The sequence below is a fragment of the Gopherus flavomarginatus genome, chromosome 2 (assembly GCF_025201925.1).
Source record: "Gopherus flavomarginatus isolate rGopFla2 chromosome 2, rGopFla2.mat.asm, whole genome shotgun sequence".
Classification (NCBI taxonomy): Eukaryota; Metazoa; Chordata; order Testudines; family Testudinidae; genus Gopherus; species Gopherus flavomarginatus.
Genome location: NC_066618.1, coordinates 47,539,721 through 47,567,390, shown reverse-complemented (window position 1 = coordinate 47,567,390; position 27,670 = coordinate 47,539,721). Strand labels below are relative to the sequence as shown.

The 27,670-nt window shown below is 42.3% G+C and overlaps 2 protein-coding genes and 1 long non-coding RNA gene across 13 annotated transcripts in view; 1 reads left to right on the top strand and 2 right to left on the bottom strand.

Annotated features, from left to right (window-relative positions):
* Positions 1-783: 783 nt before the first annotated feature.
* On the bottom strand, positions 784-7,707 carry GATAD1 (GATA zinc finger domain containing 1). 2 transcript variants are annotated; one of them, XM_050939678.1, is made up of 5 exons: positions 7,419-7,707; positions 6,996-7,121; positions 4,568-4,627; positions 3,075-3,258; positions 784-986 (listed from the first exon to the last, which is right to left on the bottom strand). In XM_050939678.1, the coding sequence occupies exons 1-5, from the start codon at positions 7,602-7,604 to the stop codon at positions 895-897; spliced, it is 648 nt and encodes a 215-aa protein (XP_050795635.1). In that variant the 5' UTR covers positions 7,605-7,707; the 3' UTR covers positions 784-894. The 2 variants fall into 2 exon arrangements, with proteins under 2 accessions (XP_050795635.1, XP_050795634.1); XM_050939677.1 differs by having other exon boundaries at positions 784-1,085; positions 7,419-7,706.
* Positions 7,708-9,265: 1,558 nt separating this feature from the next.
* LOC127044614 (uncharacterized) lies at positions 9,266-14,735 on the top strand. The gene is made up of 3 exons (XR_007772538.1): positions 9,266-9,724; positions 10,065-10,141; positions 14,622-14,735. It is a non-coding gene; the product is annotated as an uncharacterized LOC127044614 (long non-coding RNA).
* A 6,436-nt stretch (positions 14,736-21,171) lies between these two features.
* The window catches only part of ANKIB1 (ankyrin repeat and IBR domain containing 1), a 168,192-nt gene continuing 161,693 nt past the window's right edge, over positions 21,172-27,670 (bottom strand). For 9 of the 10 annotated variants that reach the window (XM_050939504.1, XM_050939502.1, XM_050939506.1 and 6 more), the window contains 2 exons: positions 24,746-24,879; positions 21,172-24,398 (listed from right to left, as the gene is read on the bottom strand). In XM_050939504.1, the coding sequence (XP_050795461.1) occupies positions 23,649-24,398; positions 24,746-24,879 (884 nt within the window). In that variant the 3' untranslated portion in view covers positions 21,172-23,648. The remainder of the gene's footprint in view (positions 24,399-24,745; positions 24,880-27,670) is intronic. The other variant, XM_050939505.1, reaches the window with a different exon arrangement.

Here is a 27,670-nt window from a genome sequence, read left to right as displayed (position 1 = left end):
TCAGTTGTTAATCTTGATGTTTAAATCCCTTCTATTTCTTTAGTAATTGTTTGGAATTTAATTATGTTAAACTTATATGATTCAAACTGTTCGTTTTTCAGAAGTCCATTTTTTACTACTTATCTTTTCATTCTTATGAACTACCATCAATAAGTAGTGTACCAAAACTCAGCAGAGAATTTAAAACCACCTCAAGGGCCTGCTTGCCTAGTCAGGGCTGTCTCTGTTTCTGCACCAAGTGATGTTGCTCTGCTCAGCAGGTTTTTGCAGGGACGGTGACAGCGGCAAAACCCAAAGAATGGTAGTTCTTGAATAGGTCTCCTTCTCTTCTGCAGTTTTACAGAAACTCTTATAACCACACCCATTTGTAAAATTCAGCTCAATGCTCTCATTAAAAACCTGAACAAACGTGTGCAGAGCATAGTCACATTAATGAACACTGGCTTTAGTCTTTAAAGTCAATGGCAGGGAACAAAAATACACTACCTTAGTTCTACAATATGCTGTGTGGGTAGTGATGGCTCTTTAAAATACTGCACACAGTGCTAGTCCTCTTTTGTAAAAGATAGTGGCAAGATCAGAAGACTACAGGCCCAGCCAACTGAAAGAAATCACTAACTCATGGCAGGACAGAGGAAAATGCAAAACGTGCAGTTTCTCATACTCAAGCAACAGTGACAAAATAAGTGGCTTTAATTGGAGCAAGGGAGGGAAATAAAAGCATCAAATAAGAAAACTTTCTTTCAGAAGTCAGATAATTTAAAAAAATAACCACCACCATAATCCATGTGGCCAACCAATATTTTATAAAAAAAATCTAATTTCTTGTAATAGATGTACAGATGGAGGCTGAGAATACAACTAATATACTTTTAAAGGGTACTCAAACAAAGATTATAAATTGTTGGTAACAGTTTCCTTGATGGAGATTGCAGGAGTGGGTCCGACATGAGTCCAGATATAGCCTTTTTCTGGTCTAGTAGGAACTGTGGGGAAGGGAGAAGATCGAGATTTGAAATATTCTGAAGGTGCATGACAAACAAACTCTATGTATTCCATTTTCCTTGGAAGATCTTCTTCTGGTCCTAAAAAACAACGTAACATTTTTACTCCTGAGGGCATTCTGTGCCAAAAAATTAAAAATTCTGCACACCATATTTTAATATTCTGCAAGTTTTGTCAATAAATAAATGCAGAGGCTCCAGCATGGCAGTGGGAAGCACAGGCCACTGGCTGTACAAAGGTGGGAGATCACCCTGCAGCTTCTCCACCCCCAGGATATGGACTCAGGGGTGAGGTTGAACCTGACCCAGCACAAGGCCCGGCCCTACCCCAGAAACACCCTGGGGCCCTTTCCCTCTGTGCCAGGCACACCAGGTGTGTGATAGGCAGGCTCAACCAGGCAGGATCCAAGTGTGGAGGGGCTCGGGGTGGGGGGATCCACGTGTGGGGTTAGAGGATTCTGTGTGGGACAATCTGGGTGCAGGCAGCTCAGTGGGGGGATCTGAATGCACAGAGATTCATTGGAGGGGGATGTTCCAGGTGCAGATGCAATGGGACTCTGCGGGGGCTTCCAGGTGAAAGTGGGAGCGGCTCAGTGGAGGGGTCTGGGTATGGAGGTCTCCACAAGGGGTCTGGGTGCTTGGGGAGTGGAACATGGTGGGGTGGGGGTCTGGGTGCAGCTAGTTGGGGGTCAGTGGCATGGGGGTCTGAATGTGGGGGCTCAGGGTGGTGCAGGGGGTGGGGGTTTGAATGCAGGAAGCTCAGTGAGGGGTAGTCTGAGTGCAGGGATGAGGGTCCAGAGGCAGGGGTTGAGGTTCATTGGGGTGGGGCTCAGGTATGGCGGGTTGGGGGGTTCTGGCTGTACGGGGTGAGGCTTGGCAAGGGTGTCTGGATATCAGAGGTCCAGATGCACAGGGTTGGATGGATGGGGGAGCAGTTCCCTGTACAGTGAACCCTCTCCCCGCAGCTGAGGAGCGATGGAGGCAGAAACCAGGAGAATGCTGATCTTCCTGCAGCTGGGGGAGGTTTCTGGGGGTGGGTCTGAAACAACCCCAGCCACTCCTTGCAGGGGAAGAGGAAGTCCCATCCTCTCCTGCCTCCAGCCCAGCTGGGACTAGCAGCTGATCCCGGCTCACGGTAGGAGCCACTGGCTGAGGTGTCCCCAGCCCTGCAGTGATTTACCTCTCCACCAGCTGCAAGAAACAATGTACCTGTGCAGCTAGGGAGTGATGCATCACTGCTCTTGCAGCTTCCTTTTACTTCCCTGTCAGAAAGTCATTTTTCTGCTGGGAAGCAAAGAAATCTGCAGGGGACATGAGTTCTGCACACACAGTAGCACAAAATTCCCCCAGGAGTACACTTTTAAGCTTTACACATTACGTACAGAATTAACAGAATATGGAACAACAGCCAGCAATATCTGAGAACACTACTATTTCAATCAAACCCTGCCAATATTGTAAAAGCCTTTTTAAATTTGTTCCATTCTGTGTTCGAGTGTTGACGCATTCTTCCAGTAGTTATGAGTAGAGCTGAAAAAATATATGTAATGAATTTAGCTGCCCTCTGTGCTTGAACTGCATATCCAGCTCATTTTTCCTCAAATATGTTCATATTTGATGTAACAGAAACTGTTCTGGAATTATGTCCCACAGGCCCCCTTCCCCCACAATCCTCCTATACATCCAAAGTGAGTTTCACAAAATTTGAGTCATTTGTAAACAAAGGGGAGAATCTGGGCCTGTATAGTAAGTTGCCTACTTTATCAGCCAGGACTAATATCTCTAGGGCTAGTTTATGATAATTAAGTCCACAAGCCCACAACAATCATGCCTGTGATTATTTTTATGCATGTAAGTAATCGCGTTCAACTCAAATGGGACTACTCACACACAGTTATTCCTGTGCCTTGTGTTCACAGGATCCATGCCGAAAAACTACATGAATGATGGCCAGGGAGTACAACGAAGTATTCTATAAACTACACCACAGATAGGCATAGTCTATACAAGGGGGTTTTTGTACCAGTGTAGCCATGTATACAAGTTATAATAGGAAATCTTGGCGCTTACCTATGATATAGGATGCAGGGTCAAAACAGTCTTTGGGACTGGCTACAGTAGGAATGAGCCATGTTAAAGCTGCACTCTTTTCACAGTATTGGTCCTGAATAAACCCCCTAATCTGAGCATAGTATGTTTTTCCATCCTGCTCATCAACCACTGAAACAACATCTCCAATTTGATAGTACACTCCCTGGAAGAGATACAGATAATTACTTTTTAAAAAACCTGATTTTACTAGCAACTGCCTGGAACTTTCCTCAGCTCTCTTTAGGGATGCTTTAAATACCAGATTTCCCTCCCTTACACCATTTATTTGCAGGCACAATGCTTAGACCTCATCTCCAGTCCAGGTAAACTGCACCCTTCTCCAAGCGCTCCAACAATTCAGCCATTCAAACCAAGGAAAAAGGGTGCTGTAAAATGGGATTATTCTTCACCCATAATATGGTCTGTGCAATATCACCTAATCTCTAGTGGCCTGAGAAGTGGACAGTCCTGCAGAAGTGGACAGTCACTGCCTCACTAATACAAGTACAGTTCTTCAGGGCACCACAACAGCTAGTCTACATGCTGTCCCCAACAGCTAGAGGCAGAAGTTGTGGATCACTGACCAAGGTCTTCCATACACATGGCAGCACAAAGAGTAACCAGCCAGCAAACAGGTTTTTGGTAGTGTCAACAGGTCTTTGAGATAATTGATTAACTTATGTAATACTGGTTTTGATTTTTCCCTTTGGGGAAAAAAAATAAAAATAAACAAAGAACAACCTCACTTTTTAAAAAAGCACTATATATGATTGAGCGCTGTCCCAGTTATGGACACTGCTACAAATAGAATACCTCAGACATCTATTAAAGAAGCAAATATGAGATCATTTATTTTCATAGAAGTGCTAGATACACCAGTATTTTGACAGCAGAACTTCCTCAGAACATTCGTTCCCTTTTAAGTTTGGCTAATTCTTTCCTTGACTTGTCAAATATATACTGTCCCCTTGTTTGAAACTTCTAGAGCATTCCCACTGGCTGCAACAACACTTCTTGAAGTTAGAACTACACAAAGACAACCTCTTATATTTGAGATATGCCCTCTACTTAAAATAGGACCCACTACAGTAAACTTGAACTACTGCTGAAAGTAAATGTCAATTTTGCTTGGTTCCCAATGCTAGAAAAGTGAAAGCTGACACTTTTTCATAAATTCACAAGTGTGTTTTTGAATTTTTTTTCCAATTAAAAAGCTGGTTCTCTTTATAAGAATTATACAATTTAATGTTTAACCTCTGGAGAGAAAAAAAGATTAAAACTTCTGGGGTAAATTTTCCATGATTTCGGCAGCAATATAATGATACAACACACTGATGCTGGGGTTCCCCAAGAATTCAGTTCGTGAAAGGAAGAAAATTTTTTGTAAATAAAGTCCTTTCACTATCTATCTGCAATAACTTTTGAAAGTCTTAGAGGAAGAACATCTTTTTCTCTATATAAACCATACATACCTTATGAAAGATGGATTCTGCTGTAATTATAGTGGATACAGACTCAGGAGCCTTTATGGGCTAAATAAACAATAACAAAAACAGAAGTTACAAGGGTAGAAAAATTCATGAAGAAAATGTCATTGTTTTCTAGAGAAATAGGAAAGAAAATTTTAGCAAATCTACGATACTAAAGCAGAATCTTCACATAAAAAAGAAAGGACAAGACATTATAATTTCTCTAAATATTTCCATTTTTATAATAAAAATTAAAAATGACACCACTAACTTTCATTATCTCAAAAATGAGGTTTTAAAGAGAAAGGCTGGTTATAAACTTGTATGATCAGTCTCACTGTTAAACATAGAAGTAGGGGAGAGGAGCAGAAAGCACAAGATCCTTGAGAACTCAGTTTAAACCAGGAGGCAGAATGACCCCTTACACAGAGACAGGTGAGCAGGTTTGTTCACGCTGCTCAGAGCTAGGGACAATCCAAAACTGCGTACCTGAGACTGCAACCATGCGCACGTCCAGACTAACCCGCGGCATCGGCGGGTTAAAATCGATTGCTCGGGGATCGATATATCGCGTCTAGTCTGGACGCGATGTATCGATCCCCGAGCGCGCTTACATCGATTCCGGAACTCCATCAACCCGAATGGCGTTCCGGAATCGACACGGAGAGCCGCGGACATCGATGCCGCGCCATCCAGACGGGTGAGTACCTCGATTTTAGAAATTCGACTTCAGCTACGTTATTCCCGTAGCTGAAGTTGCGTATCTAAAATCGATTTTAATACCTAGTCTGGACGTGGCCCATATCCTATCCTGACTGATTGCGTGAATGAAGTTGCAAAAGAAACTACAAGGTCAAATGCACGTCATCAGACATCAGAGTGGATTAAATTTAAATCAAAGCAATTTTTAATAATGATTTAAATTAGCAAGCAGGAAACTTTTGTTTAAATAACTGATTTAAATGGTTTTGTATTTGTACCTTTTAAGTTATTTTGCTAAAGAAAGGTTGATTCTTGATTGGCAACCATTAAACATATTGATTTGCAACTAAATACAGGCTGTACAGTAAATTTTGAGCTTTTTTACTAACCAGAAAGCTATATATACATATTTATTATATAGATTAACTTATATTTATTCATTTTAATATTTTATTGTGTTAGAAAATGGTGAATAATGCATGATAGATGATTTTTTTTTAACCTGCAATTAGTGTCAAGCTCTTTTGGGATGGAAATTCAAATTAAATTACAAATGCACAAAAATGGTAATTTTTTTTTTATTAAATAAAATTACCTTAAATGTGTTGGATTCATGAGGAAAAAAGTTTATAAAAACTTGAATAAAAATCAATTATAAATACATAACATGGAAAATATTATCTGTAGTTAGTGAATTTAACTGATTTGTTTGTGGTCACCATGTTCTCCAAGACTTAGAACTAGATCTCATCATCTTGCAGTTTTTGTTCATAGACTGGAAGAGGAAAAGCAGCCTTCCTGCTTTTTCAATTTCTAATTGGTTTCTTAACTTTGCATGACTTCGTACTGAACTGAACTAGTTGAATAAACTGAATTAAAGAAAATATTCTCTCCGCAACTTTAGAATAGGCTATTGCTGCCAAAAGCTAGTTTAGCACTTCAGCAAGTTCTGATTCCAGATGCTTAGCCAGTGTTTTCAACCAGTTCAATGATTTGACTTTATTTAAAACTTAGCAGCAAATATATATTAATATTATTTATTTTAAATTATTTTAATTATAATAAATTAATGCATTATCACAGGTTGTCACTTTTGATTTTGATTTTAAATTACAGGTTTATTTTCAAAAAATAAATGTGTATTTAACTGAAATTATTTAAAAAAAAAGGCAAATTGGGTTTTTAAGTCATTGATTTTTATCCACTCTGGCAAAAATGAAGGGACTGAGCCAGAAATTGGGACAGCAAGCTGGACTCAGTTTGGGTTTAATTTGATTTTCTGCGGAAAAGGAGTAATTATTTGGAGAAATGACAAATATGTCTGCAGATCTGAATTACCTTGACATGTTGGGACACTGCTCTGAGAAGACTGCAACACCAAAGCTGTCTGTCAAAAGGGGTGGCAGAGCACACTAATTGGGGCTAATCTACACTAGAAGCACTACAGTTGGGTAGCTGCACTAATGCAGCTGTAGCGTGTCTGGTGAAGAGGCTCTAGGCAGATGGCAGAGAGTTCTCCTGTGGGCATAATAAATCCACCTCTGTAAAAGAGGCGGTAGCTGTGCGGGCAGGAGCAGCTCTCCCGCTGTCATAGCCCTTAGGTCGTTGTAATTTACTTGGCTCAGGGGGGCGGCTTATTCACACCCCCGCGTGACATAAGTGGTAGCACAGGCCAAGCCTTATACAGTATAAGTGCAACAAGCATAAAGCATTAGCCACCATCACCTACATTTTTTAACTTGAAGATGTGTCTTCTCCCTTTGCCTTTAGTGGAAACTTTCTTTTCCGCAGCCGGGGCAGATTTGTACTTTGTGTTCCGCAGCCGAGCTGACCTCCTGTGGATCTCCTGCTTGCTCTGCCAGGCGGACAATGAAACGAGAAAGCGGGGAAGGAGAGGTCACGTTGCGGGTGTCGCTATCCGGGCCCACAGTTCAGACACTCAATAAATGGGCTCTCCACAAAATCGGGTTAGGCCCGACAGCGGCTCCCACGATTCCCCTACAGCGACGCACCCGCCAGCCCGACAGGCCCGGCTACGGGCTCCGCTCTTTGCCCGCCGCGGCGGTGCCACGCCCCGTGTAAACCCCCAGGGAGTCCCCGCCCCGGGACCCCGACCCCTTGGTGCAGCACAGCGGGCGCCCGGCAGCCTGACCTGCTTGCCGCCGCCCCCGTTGCTGTGCTGGGCGGCGGCCGAGGTGGTGGCGAAGGGGCCGGGCCCGGGCGGCCCGGCGCGGCCCGTGCAGTTGTTGCAGAGGATCTCGCCCTGGCCGCCCTTCTTCCACATGGAGGAGGAGGTGCTGCGGCACACGCTGCACGTGGGCTTCAGCCCCAGCGGCATCCTCGGCGCCGGCCCGGGCCGCTGCCCCGCGCAGCCACAGCGAGCCCGGCCGCCCGCACTGGGCCGCCGCGTCCCTCCGCCGGCGGCCGCTGCTGCTGCTGGGAGCGGCGCGGCGGAGAGGCCGGAGGGCGGGAGGAGCGGAGCGGAGCGGAGCGAGCCCTCTAGTGGCTGCGGCGGCGGCGGCGGCATGAACTGCGGCGCAGGTAACCGCCTCCCGCGGCGCGGCCCGGCCCGGCCCCGCCCCTAATCCCCGAGCCCTGCCCGGCCTGGCATCCAACCCCCGCCGCCCCTCGCTGGGCTCAGCTCAGCGCTCAACTCCTGCCTGCCCAGCCCTGCCCGGCCTGGCCCCTAGCTCCCTTGGTAACACCCCTCTTTTCATTAGGTGCCCGCAGTGTGCTTGGTAAGACCTCAAGCAGCTTGCAATCTAACAGAGATACACAGAAGCCAGGATTCACAGGATGACCCAGAAGGGGGATTAACTTGGAGCTGTCTGGGAGAGGGGGTTGTTATTTGGGCATCTGTGGCGTGATTTGACTCATACGTGACATTCCCCTTGGCTTCAGGGCTTTGTTGCAATGCACGTGCTATCTGAGCCTGTTCTGAAAGGTGCTAAGCACCCTGAGATCCCACTGGTCTCAGTGGCAGGAGAAGGCACAAAGGAAGTTCTAACAGAGAGATGACCCAAGGGCAGCCGATTCAAAATCTGCGTCCCAGCCCTTTGCTGTTCTGGGCTGTGACTTGAGGCTGAAAGGTGCTGCCAGCTGCCTTACATGAGGTTCTGCGTATGTTCACGGCCAATGGCTCTTGGCCCATCAGTCCCCATGACAGCTCCCTCTGCTTCAGAAAGGGTAATGGCAATGTTTGGAAGTACAGAGCTTTTATCCTCCATGAAGATTAACAAATCTGTAAGGTCATGGCTCACTGATGAACATTTGCAAGCAACACTGAGATAGGTTTGGTATCCTGAGACAAAACCAAATATTGATGCTCTGTTTGATGCAAAATCTGCCAGCTAAGTGGCCAAAAATGAAATGACTGTCAAAATTAGCACTGATTTTTCGCATTAGTTTTTAAAAAGTTAATACATTGACTTTTAATAGCATACTGTATTACTCTTCATTTTTTACTATACTTTTGTATTGTATGAAAAGGTTTCAGCGATGTGCCCTTGGGCCAATGTACTAGTCCTCGTGCGGCCCTCGTGGTGATTTGAGTGTGAGATCCCTGCTGTACATAATGGGAAAAAATTGAGAAGTCACGTTTTCACTGCTTCAAATAAACCTACAGTAACCAATTATTTTTCTGACATTTACTTTTAAACAGTCATGGCCCACAAAAAAGAGAAAAGCTCTTTATCTAGCTCTGTGTAAATGATCCCTACCAAGTAAATAATTTCTTGAGATAAAGCAATCAGATGTGATGAAAATTGATCAGTAGTTTGGTATAAGGTGGTTCCTTATTCCTGTTAGTGACTCAATCTTTTTTGTTCTCTAATACAAAGAAAGTCTGTGATCTTTAGCAGGGGAAAAATAAAAGTAAGTTAATAATAGGCCTTAATTTGACAGCGTTAATAGTTGTGTTTAGTGATCTGGTCTTCACTGTGGTAAACATGAACGATTTATCTATGACAGTATTTTCCTGCCATGTAGAAGCATTGTGCCTTTTTGTTAAGTGTATGTACACATGGTCTTGGTAATACAAGTTAAAGGCTGGTGTTTTTTTCCCCCTGGAGTCACTGATTCAAGTGTTTAAAGTATTCTGCTCATGAATATAATGCCACTAACGGCTTTTGTTTCAATTACCGTGAAGGAGCAGAAGGGATTTTAATGTCTGAAGCAGGAGAGAAATGAGTCAGCAGATTATTCTGGCGATGGAAGACAGACACCGTACAGCAAGAGCAAACCTCAGAGCAGGCAGACCAATGCTGGAGTGAGGGTTATCCAGCAGGTTCTTCACCTTATGTTCTGATTTGCCTCCCCCGGTCTACCAGCAGCAGCCAGTGGAGAAAGGTTTTTGGTCGCATGTAAGTACCTGAAATTCCACCTGGAAGGACAATCTCTCAGAATACAGGAGTGCTGTAGAACTGCCCATCCAATTCTTGGAAAAGACTATCTGCAGAGGTAGGAGGGTGAAATTCAATCTGGGTTTTGTGCTGTGAGTAGCTGATCTCTCTTGTAAGGGAGAGCAAGGAAGGAACTGATCAAGACTGGTAGAAGGTACCTAAAAGTGTGTGTGTGTGGGGGGGGAGTCCACTGGCACCCGTACTGTGAGCCTGTCCCCATGCTGCCCCTGCATCCATGCCAACCCTTCTGCCTGAGGCCCCCAGCTCCTGATTGCTCCTGTCTGCTGGTAAAAAGTGGGAGGACCATGGCCCCTTGCTCCCCCCTCCTTTTTTTTCTGGCTTCCCTGGAACTGATCCAAAGGACAGTTAACTTGTAAAACTTTTCTTTTTTTAAATAGAGACCTCCCTCTTGGGGAAACCAGTGATGTCTCCAAATGTGTCTCCTACACAGCAACCCTGTATTGGAATCTCACAGGTATCCAATAAACAGTGTGTGGTGCAGCATATTTACATGTGCATAGTAACAAATATTGATGGGAGTTCCTCTGTCTTTCTACATAAGAATGGCCATAGTGGGTCATACCAATGGTTATCTAGTCCAGTATCCTATCTTCTAATAGTGGCCAATGCCGGGTGCTTCAGAGGAAATGAACAGAACAAGTAACCATCAAGTGATCCATCCCCTGTTGCCCATTCCCAGCTTCTGGCAAAGAGAGGCTAGGGACACTTCAGAGTATGGTTTTGCATCCCTGCCCATCCTGGCTAATAGCTATTGATGGACCTATCCTCCATGAACTTACCTAGTTCTTTTTTGAACCATGTTAGCTTTTTGGTCTTCACAACATCCTCTGGCAAAGAGTTCACCAGGTTGACTGTATGTTGTGTGAAGAAATACTTCCTTTTGTTTGTTTTAAACCTGCTGCTTATTAATTTCATTTGGTGTCCTCTAGTTCTTGTGTTATGAGAAGAGTAAATAACACTTCCTTATTTACTTACTCCACACCAGTCATGATTTTATAGACCACTATCCTATCCCCCCCTTAGTTGTCTCTTTTCCAGGCTGAAAATTCCAAGTCTTATTAATCTCTTCTCATATGGAAGCTGTTCCATACCTCTAATTGTTTTTGTTGCCCTTTTCTGTACCTTTTCCAATTCCAATATCTTTTTTAAGATGGGGCGGCTTGATCTGCCAGATTCAAGATATGATATTTTCTGTCTTATTCTCTCTTTCCTAATGATTCCCAACATTGTTAGCTTTTTTGCTGCTGCACATTGAGTGGATGTTTTTCAGAGACTTATCCATGGTAACTTTAACATCTTTCTTGAGTGGCAACAGCTAATTTAATCTCCACTATACATATCAAATGATGGGGTCTGTATTTTCCAGCGTGCATTACTTTGCATTTATCAACATTGCGCAAAAAAATGGCAGATTAAATTTAGTCATCCGTTTGGTGAGATCCCTTTTAACTCTTTGCTTTGGACTTAACTATCTTGAGTGATTTTGTATCATCTGCAAATTTTGCCACTTCACTGTTTACCCCTTTCTCCAGATCATTTGAGATGACTAAAGCCTTATTTTTCAGAGTACTTAGCTCAATTTAAGATAAGACAAAGAGAATCTATTTAAAACCATGTGCAGTCACCCCTGTTGGTCAGAAACCCAATTTGTTTTTCTTAAAAAAACAAACAACAAAAAACACTTTCCCATATTTTATTATTTTTTGAATCAGACATCCTCCCTACTTCATTTCTTCTGGTCTTATCACTCATTTTCAAGGCCATCCTTCTGCTTGCTAGTCAGGGCCTTTCTTTACAACACATATATTCCTTAACCAAACTTAAGGTAACTAATTCTTTAATTCATATTTATTCTATATAAGACTATAGGCTGTCATTGTTTATGTGGACTAGCACTAGAGGGGAATGAAACACATTTTGTTAGTGGGTTTCACAGATATTTGCTGACAGCAGAAGAGAGTCAGGAATCTTTGGTTCTGTCCCAGGCTCAAGGAGGAATGGTCTGTAGTGGGCACAGACATTTGTGCCCCTTTCCCTCCAGCCTGTTCCAGTCCTGTCTCTTCCCCACTACAATTTTCCTTGCTTACCCCACCCTCGTCTTGATTCCGCAGGCTGCTTCTCCCAGTCCTAGTTCCCCCCAACCCAGCTCCTTGTCTGCTTTGGCTCTTCTCCCAGCCCCCTCATCCCAGTTTCTTTGCCCAGTACCCCCAAGACTGCAGCTCCTTGTCAGATCTCTCTCCTCCCCCTCCACTCCACCCCATTGATTCCTAGTCAAAATCTCCTTGCCTAGCCTGGGCGTTTCTTTTTCGCCCCCCTCCACCTCATCCCATCCCAGTCTCACCAGACTCCTGCTTTCCCTGTCCCCCATTTCCCAGGTCAGGGTTTATCCCCTCTGCATTCTAATCAGATGGATTCCTCCTCTGTGCTGCCAGGGTGCCAACAGGAAGGACCTTGAGAGCACAGGTGAGACAGACTCCCTGGTCCCAGCTCAGAACTGCAGTGTTACAGAAAGGTCTGGCTTAGCCCTGGACTGGAGGACCCACCCCAGGTCATAGCCCAGCCACTCTTTGGCTGAGTCAAAACTGAGTAGTCCTGCAACGTCACATGCCAAGTTGCAGCACCACTCAGATGTGGAGGGGTTGCTTATAGAGGCCAGCGGGGGGTCAGGCTGTTGGTGATGGTGCCTGAAAGGGAGGAGGATCAGGTGGGATGGGTGCAGGGCCGGTGCAAGGAAGTTTCGCGCCCTAGGCGAAACATCTGCCTTGTGCCCCCCCCCAGCCTGTGGCAGCTCTCCGGCCCCCCCCCCCGCCCTGAGGTGCCCCCTGTGGCAGCTCCCCCCCTGCCCTGAGGTGCCCCCACCCTGCAGCTCCTCCCCCCAGCCCTCTGCTCCGCATCCTCGAGGACGCTGCCCCCACTCTAATTCTCCTGCCTCCCAGCTGATTGGCACTGCAAGCCTGGGAAGCCGGAGAAGTGGAGCAGCCACCGTGCTCCGGGAGGAACCGCTGTAAAAAAAAATTGGGAGCATCGCTTTTTGGCGCCTCCAAATCTTGGCACCATAGGCAACCGCCTAGTTCGCCTTAATGGTAGCACTGGCCCTGGATGGGCAGCAAATCTCTGACTGACTGCCTGTGGGGATGGCGAGTATGCTGTCTTGTCAGCAATAGGAGTTGAGAGGCTGGAGCAAGCTCAGTGAGGACAGAATCTCTGGCGCTATTAGCTGTTAAATTTGTGCAAGTCTCTGTTGAGCACATGCAACTTGAAATTTTTCAAAGGCTTATAACTTGGCTAAGCTTGAGTAGATTTTCACAGGTACAGCAAAAGACACAATCCCAGGTCCAGACCCTTGTCAAATTTCAAGTCCCAGGGTATAGAACTTCTCAAAGCAAAGGTCACTAGAATTTAACATGGGTAAAATGTATTTTTCCCTGATCTTGTTCTTAGAAACAGCTGAACTGTTTTGGCTGAAATTAGAACAAAAAATCTCTACCACAATGAGGCTGAAGCAGAGAACCAGCCATGGAAAATTTCTGCCCAAATTGTTAAAATTTTACCAAAGTTATAAATCACTGATCTTAGTCTTACAGTGAGTAGTGTAGGGCAGCCTTAATAATAAGCGGAGCTAGCAGCTTTATAAGTCATTGACCAGACTTTGAATTGATTGTACCAGCTTAACTGCATTTCACTGAGTCTGACGTGCTCGGGTTTCAGCCTCTGATGCAGTAATATGATCGGTAGGTGCAACTCCATTTGTGACTTTGGCACTATTCCTGTTTGCTTTTCATACAGAAGTATCCATCCACTAATGAGTTCTGACTAAAATGCTAAATTACATTTCTGATGTGAGACTTTATTTTAAAATATATTCTCATAACTACAGTACAAGCAGCTGCAGTAACTACAAGCAAATGCTAACTCTCAGTGGCAACCAGCACGTACTGTAATTGGCAGTTAGTAAAGCATTTGTAAGGGAACTCTTCCAAGCTGCCAACTTTGAGATTAAAGTGCCAAAGCAATTTAGTAATTTACCATCACTGCTGTAATATTATTATGCTTCAAAGTAACCATGCTTCAAATGTGGCAGTATTAGCCCCTTCAGTCCATTGTAGTACCCTTTTGGAATACTTCCACATACAAGGACAGGATTCTTGGTGCATTTCAACTCATGGAATTTCCTATGAGTTCTTCCCTTGGGATGTGGGTTCTCCTGTATGTAAATAGTAGGGGCTTACCTCTTCAGATCTTTGGGAACATTGCAGGTGCAGGGCCTTTTCACCTACTCCATACTTCTGCCTTGTCTCCTCCTCATGATGTACTACCAGGGGCTGCTTTTCCACAGGTTGACCTTGGAATCTTCCACTTTCAGATGTGGATGGAAGCAAATACTACATTAATGAGATTATTTCAACATTACATTTAGGTAGGGAATTCCTGTCTTACAGTCGCTATTCCTAGTTTTGCCCCTCATCAGCTCTGTATTCCTGGGAAGACTTGTGAAGGAAGTGGCACTTATGTGTCCTACTGTCTAGCTCTGACTTCTTGTCCCCTTTATCCCACATAGGGCAGCAGGTTGGTGGTTGAGTGCTGATTTGATGTGGTAGCTAAGAAAATTGAGTTTGTCACATTTTTATCTTTAATGGGGCTTTACCATGGCACCTGGAATCCTTCAGTATTCTTTGTGTCATCATATGACCATTTGTGAGTATGCTTCATTTGTTACTTCCCATGAAAGCTTACGTTTGGAAATTGTGTTCCACATCCAATTAAAAATTATCCATGATCTTGTTCTAGTTTTCCTCAGACAAGCTCATTACTGCTACCTTCTATCTGCCTCCAATAATCTTGCCAGTGGCTGGTGGGAGAATTTTCTCTGCAATTCCTGCCCTCTGGGAAAAAAGACTTTTTGTATCTTTATTCCTTTCTCTCTCTCTTTTCAGATTTCATCTCAAAACACCGCCCTTCCCCCCCTCTCTCATTGACATTACAACACAATGCAGGGCCAGAATCATCCTGGAGAAAATCATTGACTTCACTGGAGATCCACCAAAGATGAAATTGGACCACTGACTGTACAAGGAAACTTAAATGTATCTTTTTGTAAAGTCTGCAATATAATGGTCAATTATGGAACAGCTTTTCTGTATCTGACCAATTACCACTGGGTTTCCCTTACTTGATTTTGGCATTGGCATGGACTTAATCTAACCCAGTTATGGTAAACATTTTCTCTCATTTCTTTTCAATGGAACAGTGATCTTTGGTGCAGAAAATGTTTTTTAATTTTCTTAATCTCTGCCCCTCAGGGGTTGTCTTGCACAGTGACTTCTAGAATACTATCCCCAAAGGCTTTAGGGACAATCAGCAGCATGCCGGATCTTTGTCCTTCTGCCATCTGCATAGCCACAAAGAACAGGAATGTATACCACACAAGGATCCATGCTCCTGAACAGTCTCCTCTTTGCTTCTCCCTCCCTCAGCACAACAAAACTGTGCTGACATTGTGCAGCACAAGCCCTAAGGTAACGGCAAATGGGACTGAACTTGCTCCTCTCCTGAGTGTATCCTCCAGAGCAGAAGGGTTAGTTCTGCTGCTCCAGCCTAATTTCAGCATGGCTTCTGCCTGGCTACAGTAACCTGAGCATCTGTGATCTATATAACGTAGATAGAAATTGAATTGGAGCTCAATTTATCATGTCAGTTGCATACCTTTTGAAACACAGCATAACAATAGACATTTCCTGTAACTAGTGCTGTTCTGACATAAGACTTTAAAAAAGCTGCATTATTTAAAGATCAAGTATCAGAGAGGTAGCCGTTAGTCTGGAGCTGTAAAAAGCAACAAAAAGAGTCCTGTGGCACCTTATAGACTAACAGACGTATTGGAGTATAAGCTTTCATGGGTGAATACCCACTTCATCAGACACATTATTTAAAGAGTTTTCCTCTGGCCATGTCCATCTACCTATATGTCACTATATGTGAAAGTGTAGAATCAAATGAAGTAAAAATCTTAAATGAACCAAACTGTACCTTAGACTCTCTGTGGATAGTAATTCCATGCCTGAATAATAAGCTATGGAAGATAGATCCATCAATGGGTATTAGCCAGAATGGGCAGGGATGGTGTCCCTAACCTCTGTTTGCGAGAAGTTGGGAATGAGCGTTAGGGGATGGATCACTTGATGATTACCTGTTCTGCTCATTCATTCTGGGCACCTGACATTGGCCACTGTCAGAAGAGAGGATACTGGAGTAAATAGACCTTTGTTCTGATCCAGTATGGCCATTCTTATGTAAGACTATAGCAGTAGGGATATGCTACCAACCACCTGATTAGGATTGTGATAGTGACTGTGCATGGGCTCAGGGAGATTAAAGAGGCTATAAAATAAACTCAATGGGGAAGGGAATTTCAGCTATCCCCCTATTGACTGGATACATCACCTCAGGAGAGGAGGCAGAGACAAAGTTTCTTGACACCATAAATGACTCCTCCTTGGAGCAGCTAGTCTTGGAACCCACAAGGGGAGAGGCAATTCTCGATTTAGTCTTAAGTGGAGCACAGGATCTGGTCCAAGAGGTGAATATAGTCGAACCGCTTGGTAATAGTGACCATAACATAATAAAATTTAACATCCCTATGGGGCAGAGGTAAGGGAGAACAGCAACCCACCACAGTAGCATTTAATTTCAGAAAAGGGAGCTACACAAAAATGAGGAAGTTAGCTAAACAGAAATTAAAAGGTACAATGCCAAAAGTGAAATCCCTGCAAGCTGCATGAAAACTTTTTAAAGACACGATAATAGAGGCTCAACTTAAATGTACACTCCAAATTAAAAAACACAGTAAGAGGACCAAAGAAGTGCCACCATAGCTAAACAACTAAGAAGCACTGGGTGGCAAAAAGACATCCTATAAAAAGTGGAAGTTAAATCCTATTGAGGAAAATAGAAAGGAGCATAAACTCTGGCAAATGAAGTGTAAAAATGTAATTAGGAAGGAAAAAACCCTTGAAGAACAGGTAGCAAAAAACTAATTTTTTTTTTTAACACCACCACAAGCAGGAAGCCTCTTAAACAACCAGTGGGATCACTGGATGATCAAGATACTAAAGGAGCATTCACAAGAGATAAGGCCATTGCGGAGAAATTAAATGAAGGCTTTGCATCAGCCTTCACAGCTGAGGATGTGAGATATTTCCCAACCTGAGCCATTCTTTTTAGGTGACAAATCTGAGGAACTGTCCTGGATTGAAGTGTCCCTAGCGAAGGTGCTGGAACAAATTAATTAATAAAACAGTTAACAAGTCACCATGATCAGATGGTATTCACTCAAGAGTTCTGAAGGAACTCAAATGTGAAATGCTTTGTTACCTATCATTTAAACCAGTTTCTGTACCAGAGGACTGAAGGATAGCTAATGTGAGACAAATTTTTAAAAAAGGCTCCAGAGGCAATCCCGGCATTTATAGTCTTAACTTCAGTACTGGGCAAATGGGTTGAAACTATAGTAAAGAACAGAATAATCAGATGCATAGATGAACATAATTTGTTGGGGGGAAGAGTCAACATGGTTTTTGTAAAGGGAAATCATGCCTCACCAATCTACTAGAATTCTTTGAGAGGGTCACAAGCATATAGACAAGGAGGATCTAGTGTACTTAAGATTTTCAGAAAGCTTTTGACAACATCCCTCACCAAAGGCTCTTAAGCAAATAAGTTGCCACGGGATAAAAGGGAAGGTGCTCTCATGGATCAATAACTGGTTACAAGATAGGAAACAAAAGGTAGGAATAAATGGTCAGTTTTCAGAATGGAGAGAGGTAAATAGTGGTGTCCCTCAGATGCCTGTACTAGGACCAATGCTGTTCAATATATTCCTTAATGAGCTGGAAAAAGGGGTTAACAGTGAGGTGGCCAAATCTGCAGATGATACAAAACTACCCAACATAGTTAAGTCTAAAGCAGACTGTGAGGAGTTGCAAAGAGATCTCACAAAACTGGGTGACTGGGCAGCAAAATGGCAGATGAAATTCAATGTTGATAAACGCAAAGTAATGCACATTAGAAAACATAATCCCAGCTATACATATAAAATGACGGGGTGTAAATTAGCTGCTATCATGCAAGAAAGAGATTTTGGAGTCATTGTGTATAGTTCTCTGAAAACATCCACACAATGTGCAGCTCCAGTCAAAAAAAGCTAACAATGTTGGGAATCATTAGGAAAGAGATAATGAATAAAATAGAAAATACCATATAGCCTCTATAAATCCATGGTACACCTGCATCTTGAATAGTGCATGCAGATCTGGTCGCCCCATTTCAAAAAAGATATATTGGAATTGGAAGGGGTACAGAGAAAGGCAACAAAAATGATTAGGGATATGGAACAGCTTCCATATGAGGAGAGCTTAATAAGACTGGGAATTTTCATCCTGGAAGAGACAACTAAGAGGGGATATGATAGGGGTCTATAAAATCATGAGTGGTGGGGAGCAAGTAAATTGTTATTTACTCTTCTTATAACAGAAGAACTAGGGGTCACCAAATGAAATTAATAGGCAGCAGGTTTAAAACAAACAAAAGGAAGTGTTTCTTCACACGATGCACAGTCAACTTGGTGAACTCTTTGCCAGAGGATGTTGTGAAGGCCAATACTATAATAGGGTTCAAAAAAGAACTAGATAAATTCATGGCTATTAGCCAGGATGGGCAGGGATGGTGTCCATAGCCTTTGTGTGCCAGAAGCTGGGAATGGGCGACAGTGGATGGATCATTTGATGATTACCTGCTGTGTTCATTTCCTCTGAAGCACCTGGCATTGGCAATTGTCAGAAGACAGGCTTTTGGTGTTGGCTAAATAGAATTAGTTTAAAAAGCTCCGCATGGGGAGTAGAAACAAACAGTCAAAGTAAACACAAATTGCAGACTAACCTGTGACAGAAATCTGTAAAAACCCATCTTTTCAAACTGTTTGTTTTTATTGATCAGACAATTCACACGCAAGGGCTAGAGCCAAAAAAAACTTTTCTATGTGTCACTTGATCAACTCCATTAGTCATTGATTATGGAAAAGTACCTGGGTCCAAATCTTGCACATCACTACTTAGTTTCTGGGTCAGGTGAATTATTTTTAGATTTCAGTTTTACCAGTGTAATGTAAAAAAAGCATATTATCTTTCAGTATCTTGTGGCAGATTCACAACTCATGCTGGGAGGAAAGCACCATTGCTGCTTGAATCCTGAAGAATATTTTACTTATTTACTACAGTTCATTGGGCTTTCATATGCAAAATCCTTTTCAGCATGAACTGGGAAAAGGAACAGTGTGAGGCAAAATATCTTAGAGTAAGGCTAAGGAAAATCACTTACAAAAATTCAAGCTGTGGTATAATATAAAACTCAGTAGAAGTGCAGTTGTAAAAAAAATGGGTAAATCTTAACTTTTACAGCTGGAACTAAATGCATTTACAGTGGCATAATCCTACTAACAATTAGCTTTAACATGAATGTAAAGGTGAGATGTAGCTTCAATTCTATATGAAGAATCTAAGAAAGAAGGTTTGCAGCTGTTTAAAAAATAAAAAGAGGTAGGACAACTTCCTCTTTGAATAGATGTACAATATTTGTGAACAAATTTCAACACTACCTGTAAAAACAAATTTCAGAATATCATCTGAAACAAACTTCTTACATTGTCTTGTTATATAGACATACATTGCTACTTTCATAGACAATTGTTTAATAGACTACATAGGTACAGGATTTGAAGTAGCTAACATTTGAGCTGAAGTATACCATATCTTAGGGACTCCACTTTTATGCCTCAAAGCATTTCCTCTGTCATCACTGTCTGCTAGAAATATGACATGTGCAGCAAGTAAATCAGATCCTGCCTCCTTCTTTCAATAATAACCCATCCACTGTTCTGAAGCTGAAGGTGTTGGGGCAGTGAAATATCTCAGGGATGCATCTCCACTAGCCTCTTAGGGCCAGATCCTTCATGACTGGAATGGGAATTAGGTACCTAACTACTTTTGAAGATCTGGACCTTTATCCTGAAAGTTTTCCACCACTGCCTGAGTGCAATGCTGGCGCCCTAGTCTAGACAGGTTAGTAGCTGGTGTTTTTACTACTGTTTAGCTCTGATAAGAGCTCTTGACAACATGGTAAAAAAAAACCCTGGCTACCTGCATCATGTGTATCCTAAGTCTTCCACCCTTGCCACCACCTGAGGTCACAGTAGTAGGAAACCTAGTGTGGAGGAAGAGGCCATCATGAGAAGACTTAATTAAGCAGAAAATCGATCTTACCATAATGGATTGCCAACAACTCTGCATGCTTGTTATTTAAAAAGACCCTCAAGATATTTTTTCGTAATTTTAATAGGTATTATCAGTTTGTGATGGCTAGGGTAGCTCATATCTGTCTTCTCCACCTGCCCAAGGCCCAGTATTTTAAGAGCAAATTCTAGTATCCAGTTTAAGACTCCAAGTATTTTTATTATAGTACATTCAAAATAAAAGTTGATACTGCATACCAGTTGGAGGAAGATACTTGGTAATAACAGAATACGTATACTCCTATTTAACTTCTCACACAAAGGGTCTGGCTAGAAGTTTAATCTTTTGGAACCCTATTAGGGGTTGAATGTGTTCCTTAGGTGGTGGACTGTGAGAGCTCAGGTACAAAAATCAGCAGGGTCACTGCAGATGCAGCTTTTCTCTTATAGAGATAGTACAATATCTACACTTTATGCTGCAGTAGTACCTCAGAGTTACGAATTGACCAACCATGTACCTCATTTGGAACTGTAAATACACAATCAGGCAGCAACAGAGACAAAAAAGCAAATACAGTACAGTATTGTGTTAAATGTAAACTATTCAAAAAAGGGAAAGCAGCATTTTGCTTCTGCATAGTAAAGTTTCAAAGTTGTATTAAGTCAATATGCAGTTGTAAACTTTTGAAACCACCACCATAGCGTTTTGTAACTCTGAAATGTTCGTAACTCTGAACAAACAACCTCTATTCCAGAGGTGTTTGTAACTCGGAGGTTTTACTGTGTTCTGCCTTCATATGCCCCTATGTTCAGAGTTGTTCCCAGATTGCGATACCTTTACTCCATAAGTAGTTCCATGGACTTTAGTAGCACAAGTTGTGGTTTGCAACACTACTCAGTGTGATGGAAGATCTTTAATCACTAGGGGTCAGATTACTCAACAAAAAATTAAGTGCATTTTGGATGTTTTTTTCCCTCTTAAATTTTACCCCTAATAAAATATGGTCACCTCAATTAAATACATTATACTATCATCCTTTTTTTTTTTTTTTTTAAAGCATCAAGAAATGCCTGACTTTATATGGTCTGCAACTCCCATCCACAGTGTAGGATAAAATATTCATAGTCTAAGAACCAAATTAATCAAATCATTCTTAGGAATTTGCCAAAATAAAGTCGAAGTTGTAATGAGACAAGGGAAATAGTTTAAGTAATAAATGTTTAATCAAAGGATTTTACATATTAACAGCATTCTTTTGGCCAAACATCTACATCGTTGTAGTATCCTACTGTATATAAAGTGGGAATGTATCAAGTATAGACTATGAAAGTGCAAACAACAATTCAAGGTTAGAGTAATTTTTTTACATTATAAAATTAATAGGTTTACAAAATAGGCTTGCCAAACTTTATTTCTGAATTGTAAAGTGAATGACTGGTGATTTTTAAAATAAGTACTAAGAAAATACAAATTTAATATGCTCATTTTCATGCTCGGAATAGAGTAACACAGAAACAATGGATATACTGCACAACCTAAACAAAGTACAGAAAAACCAGAACCCACAAACTTCACTATCTTCACAGAGCACTCTTACATTCTTACTGTAGCTTTGCAAGACGCATCTCAATGCAATATACAATCTGTGAGAATCTTTCTATTCAGAAATTACAACTCAAGGATGCTATGTGAGTCAAACATTTTTAAGTTTTGGACCAGGTCATGACGACAGTCTTTAAAGAACTATTTTAGATTATAGTATTTTATAGCATAGAACATTTTAAAATAGGTACTTTCCAAAGATGACAAAGGGTTCAACATCAATGTTTTTGAGATGGGGCACCTAGAGGCAAAGTTAGAAAATGTAATGGAATTATAGAGCATAGTAACAGCCTCAAACCATTCTCTCTAAAGACAATGCTAGAGAGAGAACAATTTTTGTGTGGCAGCTGGAGATAAAATATTCATATATAACTCCTTACTAATATGGACCTTGTGACTACAAAGTTCCAGAAGTAGGATTTGAATGAAATATTTACCAAAACACTCACAGTAATCTCTCTATATTTCTATCTATCTATATATATATGTATCTTTGTTTGCCATCATACTTGCCTATACAGGCTCGGTAGTGAAAAACTTTTATATCAACAAATCTAACAGTCAAGCAAATCTTACAATGGAGTGTTGTGTATTGATTTTCCTTATATTATGACAGGTTTTGACTATATGCAAGTAAAACAGCACTTTCAACAATTTACTCTAGTTGTAATTACATACTGTACCATTGTATCTCACCACTAACTGTATTTTTGATGCTTTTAAGCAAATCTAAAACCAATATTTTCTTCACAGTACAACAACTAGAAAGGGTCTTTTTTTTGTTTCATTTTTCTACTAAACAGTAATCACACAGCAAGTGAATATTGTGCAATTGAACGAATATCTAGCAGTGTTTGTTATTTATGGAAAAACACTGACTGAACATTTAGTCATTGTTTACTGTAAAGGCAAGGCCATGGGTGGTTTTATGGAGGTCTTTTCAATTAATAGCATAGTTACTCCAGAACAGACACTGAATCTGAATTACTTATTTAACTGTGGCAACTATCCATTTGGATTACGGCAAAGGCACGGTAACATGTTGCACAGAATGGATTATTGAACCTTAATAATTGTGGGACTGGCAATAATACGAAAATTTCATATTTCTATATTTTATAAAATGTTACCATTGAAATTAATTGCACCATTAGTGCATAAAATGCATTGTAAAATTATGAAAAAGAACTATGATTGCACTTCCATTAAAGTGTCTCAAATACAGCATAGCTGTTGCTAATAAACTGTATTTTAATATTTAAAACAACTGTTTAACAGCAGCATTAGGTTTAATTAACTTAAGGTACAGGCTACATTTAATTAAATGCAGTCACCATGACAATAAATGCCATTTAATTTAGAGAAGAAATGCTACCCGGTGGTTCACTGCTAAGAATCATGGGGATTACTTTGATACAGGCACACTGTGTACCTGTTGTATTGGGTTAAAGTTAACTAGCTATTCACAGTTTGGCATATTTGGACTGTAAATAGACATGGAAAAAATATTTGATTTTAATATTAAAAGAATATCCATTTCCTTGTTCCTAGAGCAGCACTAAAGAGAAGTATTAAATACCTCAATTTACTCTAGTAAAAAATGAAAGATAAATAAGGAAAAAGTTATGGAAAAGCAAAAACAAAATGTAAATGAACTGCTAAATGTTGTTATTTTGCTGAAAGATTGAGTTCTAAAAATGGAAAAAACTATTTTTGCTAAATAACAAAAATAATCAGTGTAAGCCTTTAATCCATACTTTCAAATTAAGGATCACCAACGTAAGGCTAAACAGATGCTGCAATGTATTAGGAATGTGGAATACAACCTACTTATTCCTCTTCCTTCAGAGCAAAAAAGGCAAACACTACCTAATTAAATGCAAAGGATATTCCTTGAAAGGTTCATATTATTAGTCTAAAGAACTTCAATTCAAGGGAATGCCTATGTATTCCATCATCATGTCAGTGGTTTACAACTGAGCTGTAAGTATGTGGATCAAAGTCCCCATAATGCTTACTCAACATACTGTACCATCTGTAACTACCATCCATTTAAGCTCAAAAACTAGTTTGTGTTCATACCAAATGTACATGCTCAATCCATTCATTTGAGGTCTGAGGAGTTTGACTTGCAACATCTTCTGAAGTATCCACATTGCTAATAGCATCCCCGGTACAGTCACCACTTTGTGGCAGTCTTTCCCCTGGAATGATGTTTTCTTCAGAAATACTTGCTTCTGTTTGAGTTCCTCTGCCTTCAATTCTGATGGCATCCTCAAAAAGTGCATGCTCTTCCTGAGGCTCCAGTCCTACCTCTATAAGATTTGCTTGTCCTCCTGACCCATCAATACTATGTTGCTGTGAATCCTCATCAGTTTCTGTACTTGCTGAAGGAATGAGTGCGATACTCTGAGGGTTCATGTCATGGAACCAGGCCATGATATTTCCAAGCAGATTTTCATTAATGTTGGGATCCTGGCTACTTGAATCAGCATCACTAGCTGTTGAGTATAATCCACTTCTTGTATCACTGAAAGGGTGTGAACTAAGGCGATCAGCTGAAAATGGATCAATGCCTGCCCCTAGTCTCATCAAACTATCACCAAGTTCTAACAACTCAGAGCTGCTCAAAGCAGCCCTAGGGTTATCTATATTTACAGGAACTGAGTCCAGTCTTGTAGGCAAAGATGTACCTATTGCTCCTAATGATGCCTCATTATTAAGGAAGTCTCTAGTTTCTTCATCAATAGCCAGGCCAGATTCTTGCAATGATAATTGAATAGCAAGCAAGATGTTTGGGTCATCTTCATCCAAAGAACTAAGAGCCTATGGAGATACACAAGATCACTTTCAAAATTAAATAATTTTTGCTTTTATCAAGTTTTGGTTTCAAAATTAATGTATATTGTTGCATTTTGTTTAAAACATCGGAAAAATGTATTCCAGTAAAGTTTTAAAATTAATTCTAAAAGTTGATTTATCCTTGGTGATGATGATACATTTACAGTAACTTAATAATAGTTCATAAATTCATATTTTCTTATCCTAGATTCCACCCCTCTCATGACCATAAATAGTCATGTAACAAATGTAGGATGCAGGAAAATATGATAAAGAAAAATATAGGAAGGGAAGCAAAGCAAAGCAAATGGACAGGAGACTAGGGAAGATACCTGAAGAGAATCCTGGTTTTCAGAGCGACTGACAGGGGTATAGTCATGAAGTGAAGAGCTGTGCAGAATACTCATAGAAGCTGAACTCACCATGGAGGTACCGTGTCTTCTACTGCTACCACCCTCTTGAGTATCTGTTAAAATAATTTAAACAAAAACATTTAAGTATCAACACAAAACCTCTCTCAATTTAATCCCATTTTTAATCAGCAGAACCTCCTGCCATTCTTATTTATTTGGCTTCAAGTGTATGATCTTGCTCTCGTCTTCATTTTGGCCCAAATTCTGGAATACAGAGCACAGCCCAAAAAACTGGCTGTGTGCTAGAGGAAAGGACTGCTTCCCCATCCTCTCCTTAGGATGCTTGCACAGCTGCGCCCATGGCACCAATGAATCCCTGCTCGATTTGGAAGGAAGCGGGGGAAGAGACAAGAGGAGCCTTGTAGCAAATGGTTCTTCTAGCCTTGCTCTGTGCAAGCACACATTAACCCCCCTCCACACACACATCCAGCCCCAACTCATGTACAGTGAACAGTACCAGTTATATTGCTTTGGGAGTCTCCATGGCTGCAGAGGATGGGACTGATTTACTCCCTTATTCCCTCTCAGCCCCTAATGCAGGAACCTGGATTTGGCCCTTTGCTTGTCTGCCTCCTTCCCATTTGTCAAAATCCATGTTAGCAGTTCTCTTCCTCTATTCTTAGCTGCAGAGTGGCCCCTGGTACATTGTAGCAATTGAGTGTAATTTAGAGCAACCATGAAGATGTTCTAATTTAAGACAGGGGCAAAAATATGCGGGTCACAGATATTCATGTGCACACCATAGCTCAGCTGCAAACTGAGAATCTTGCTCACATTTCTTTTTCCTGTGATGTTTCAGCATTTCTAAGAGTAATGTTGCTATTGCTTCCACTGTGAATCCAAGTGACATTCCTGGTCTTGAAAAAAAATTCTAATAATGAAATCAGTGTTGTCAGAAAAAATTCTGTAGTAAAGGGAAATACCAGTCTTTTGAATTATGCTACACTAACTCCTTACTTAAAGTCATCCTTGTTAAGATTGTTTCATTGTTATGTTGCTGATCAATTAGGGAACATGCTCGTTTAAAGTTGTGCAATGCTCCCTTCTAATGTTTGGCAGCCACCTGCTTTGTCCACTGCTTGCAGGAAGAGCATCCCGTTGCAGCTAGCTGGTGGGGGCTTGTAGAAGACGGTTACTCACCTTTGTAACTGTTGTTCTTTGAGATGTGTTGCTCATATCCATTCCAATTAGGTGTGTGCGCGCCGTGTGCACGTTCGGAGACTTCTTACCCTAGCAACACTCGGTGGGCCGGCAGGTCGGCCCCTGGAGTGGCGCCGGTATGGCGCCTGATATATACCCCTGCCAGCCCATCCGCTCCTCAGTTCCTTCTTGCCGGCTACTCCGACAGTGGGGAAGGAGGGCGGGTGTGGAATGGATATGAGCAACACATCTCGAAGAACAACAGTTACGAAGGTGAGTAACTGTCTTTTCTTCTTCGAGTGCTTGCTCATATCCATTCCAGTTAGGTGATTCCCAAGCCTTACCTAGGCGGTGGGGTCGAAGCGAGACATTGTGGAACGTAAGACCGCTGAGCCGAAGGTGGCATCGTCTCTAGACTGTTGGACCAATCCGTAGTGCGATGCAAATGTATGGATGGAAGACCAGGTGGCCTCACGGCAGATGTCCTGTATGGGAACATGGGCCAAGAACGCGGCAGATGAGGCTTGAGCCCAGGTAGAGTGGGCAGTGAGATGGCCCGCCTGAGTATGAGCCAAGTCATAGCAAGCCCGAATACACGATGTAACCCAAGATGCAATACGCTGGGAGGAGATTGCCATGCCCTTCATACGTTCCGCCACCGCCACAAATAGCTGAGGTGAGCGCCAGAAGGGCTTGGTCCCTTTGATGTAGAAGGCGAGAGCCCTTCGGACATACAAAGTATGGAGCTGTTGCTCTCGTCGTGATGAATGTGGCTTTGGACAAAAGACTGGCAGGAAGATGTCCTGATTAACGTGAAAGGCAGAGACGACCTTAGGGAGGAATGCCGGGTGCGGTCACAGCTGTACCTTGTCCTTATGGAACACAGTATAAGGAGGATCTACAGTCAATGCACGAAGCTCTGAGACTCGTCTAGCCGAGGTGATAGCGACTAGGAAAGCTGTTTTCCAGGACAGGTACAGCAGCAAGCATGTGGCCAAAGGCTCGAAAGGGGGCCCCATGAGCCTGGTTAAGACGAGGTTCAGGTCCCAGGTAGGGGTAGGCCGTTTGACCTGTGGGTATAGTCGCTCCAAGCCCTTGAGGAATCTTGAAACTATAGGGTGAGAAAAAACGGAACTGCCAGCTTCGCCCGGATGGAAGGTGGATATAGCCACAAGATGTACTCGCAGAGAGGAGATTGCCAACCCCTGCTGTTTGAGAGACCACACGTAGTCCAGGATAGTGGGGACTAATGCAGAATGCGGAGAATGGCCGTGCTGGTTACACCAGTGGCAGAAGCGCTTCCATTTTGCGATGTATGTTGAGCGCGTGGAGGGCTTCCTGCTCCCCAGCAACACCTGCTGTACTGCGGCGGAACAGCGCAACTCCGACTGGTTTAACCAGACAGGAGCCATGCAGTCAGATGAAGGGACTGCAGGTCCGGATGGTGCAGGTCCGGATGTGTGATCAGGTCCGGCCAGAGCGGCAGGGGAATTGGGTCCGCCAGGGACAGGTCGAGCAGCATGGTGTACCAGTGCTGCCTTGGCCAAGCCGGAGCGATCAGGATGAGGCGAGCTCTGTCCCTTCGGAGTTTGAGCAGGACTTGGTGGACAAGAGGGAAGGGTGGAAAGGCGTAACAGAGGTGGCCCATCCACGGAATCAGGAATGCGTCCGACAGGGAGCCCGGGGAGCAACCCTCTAGAGAGC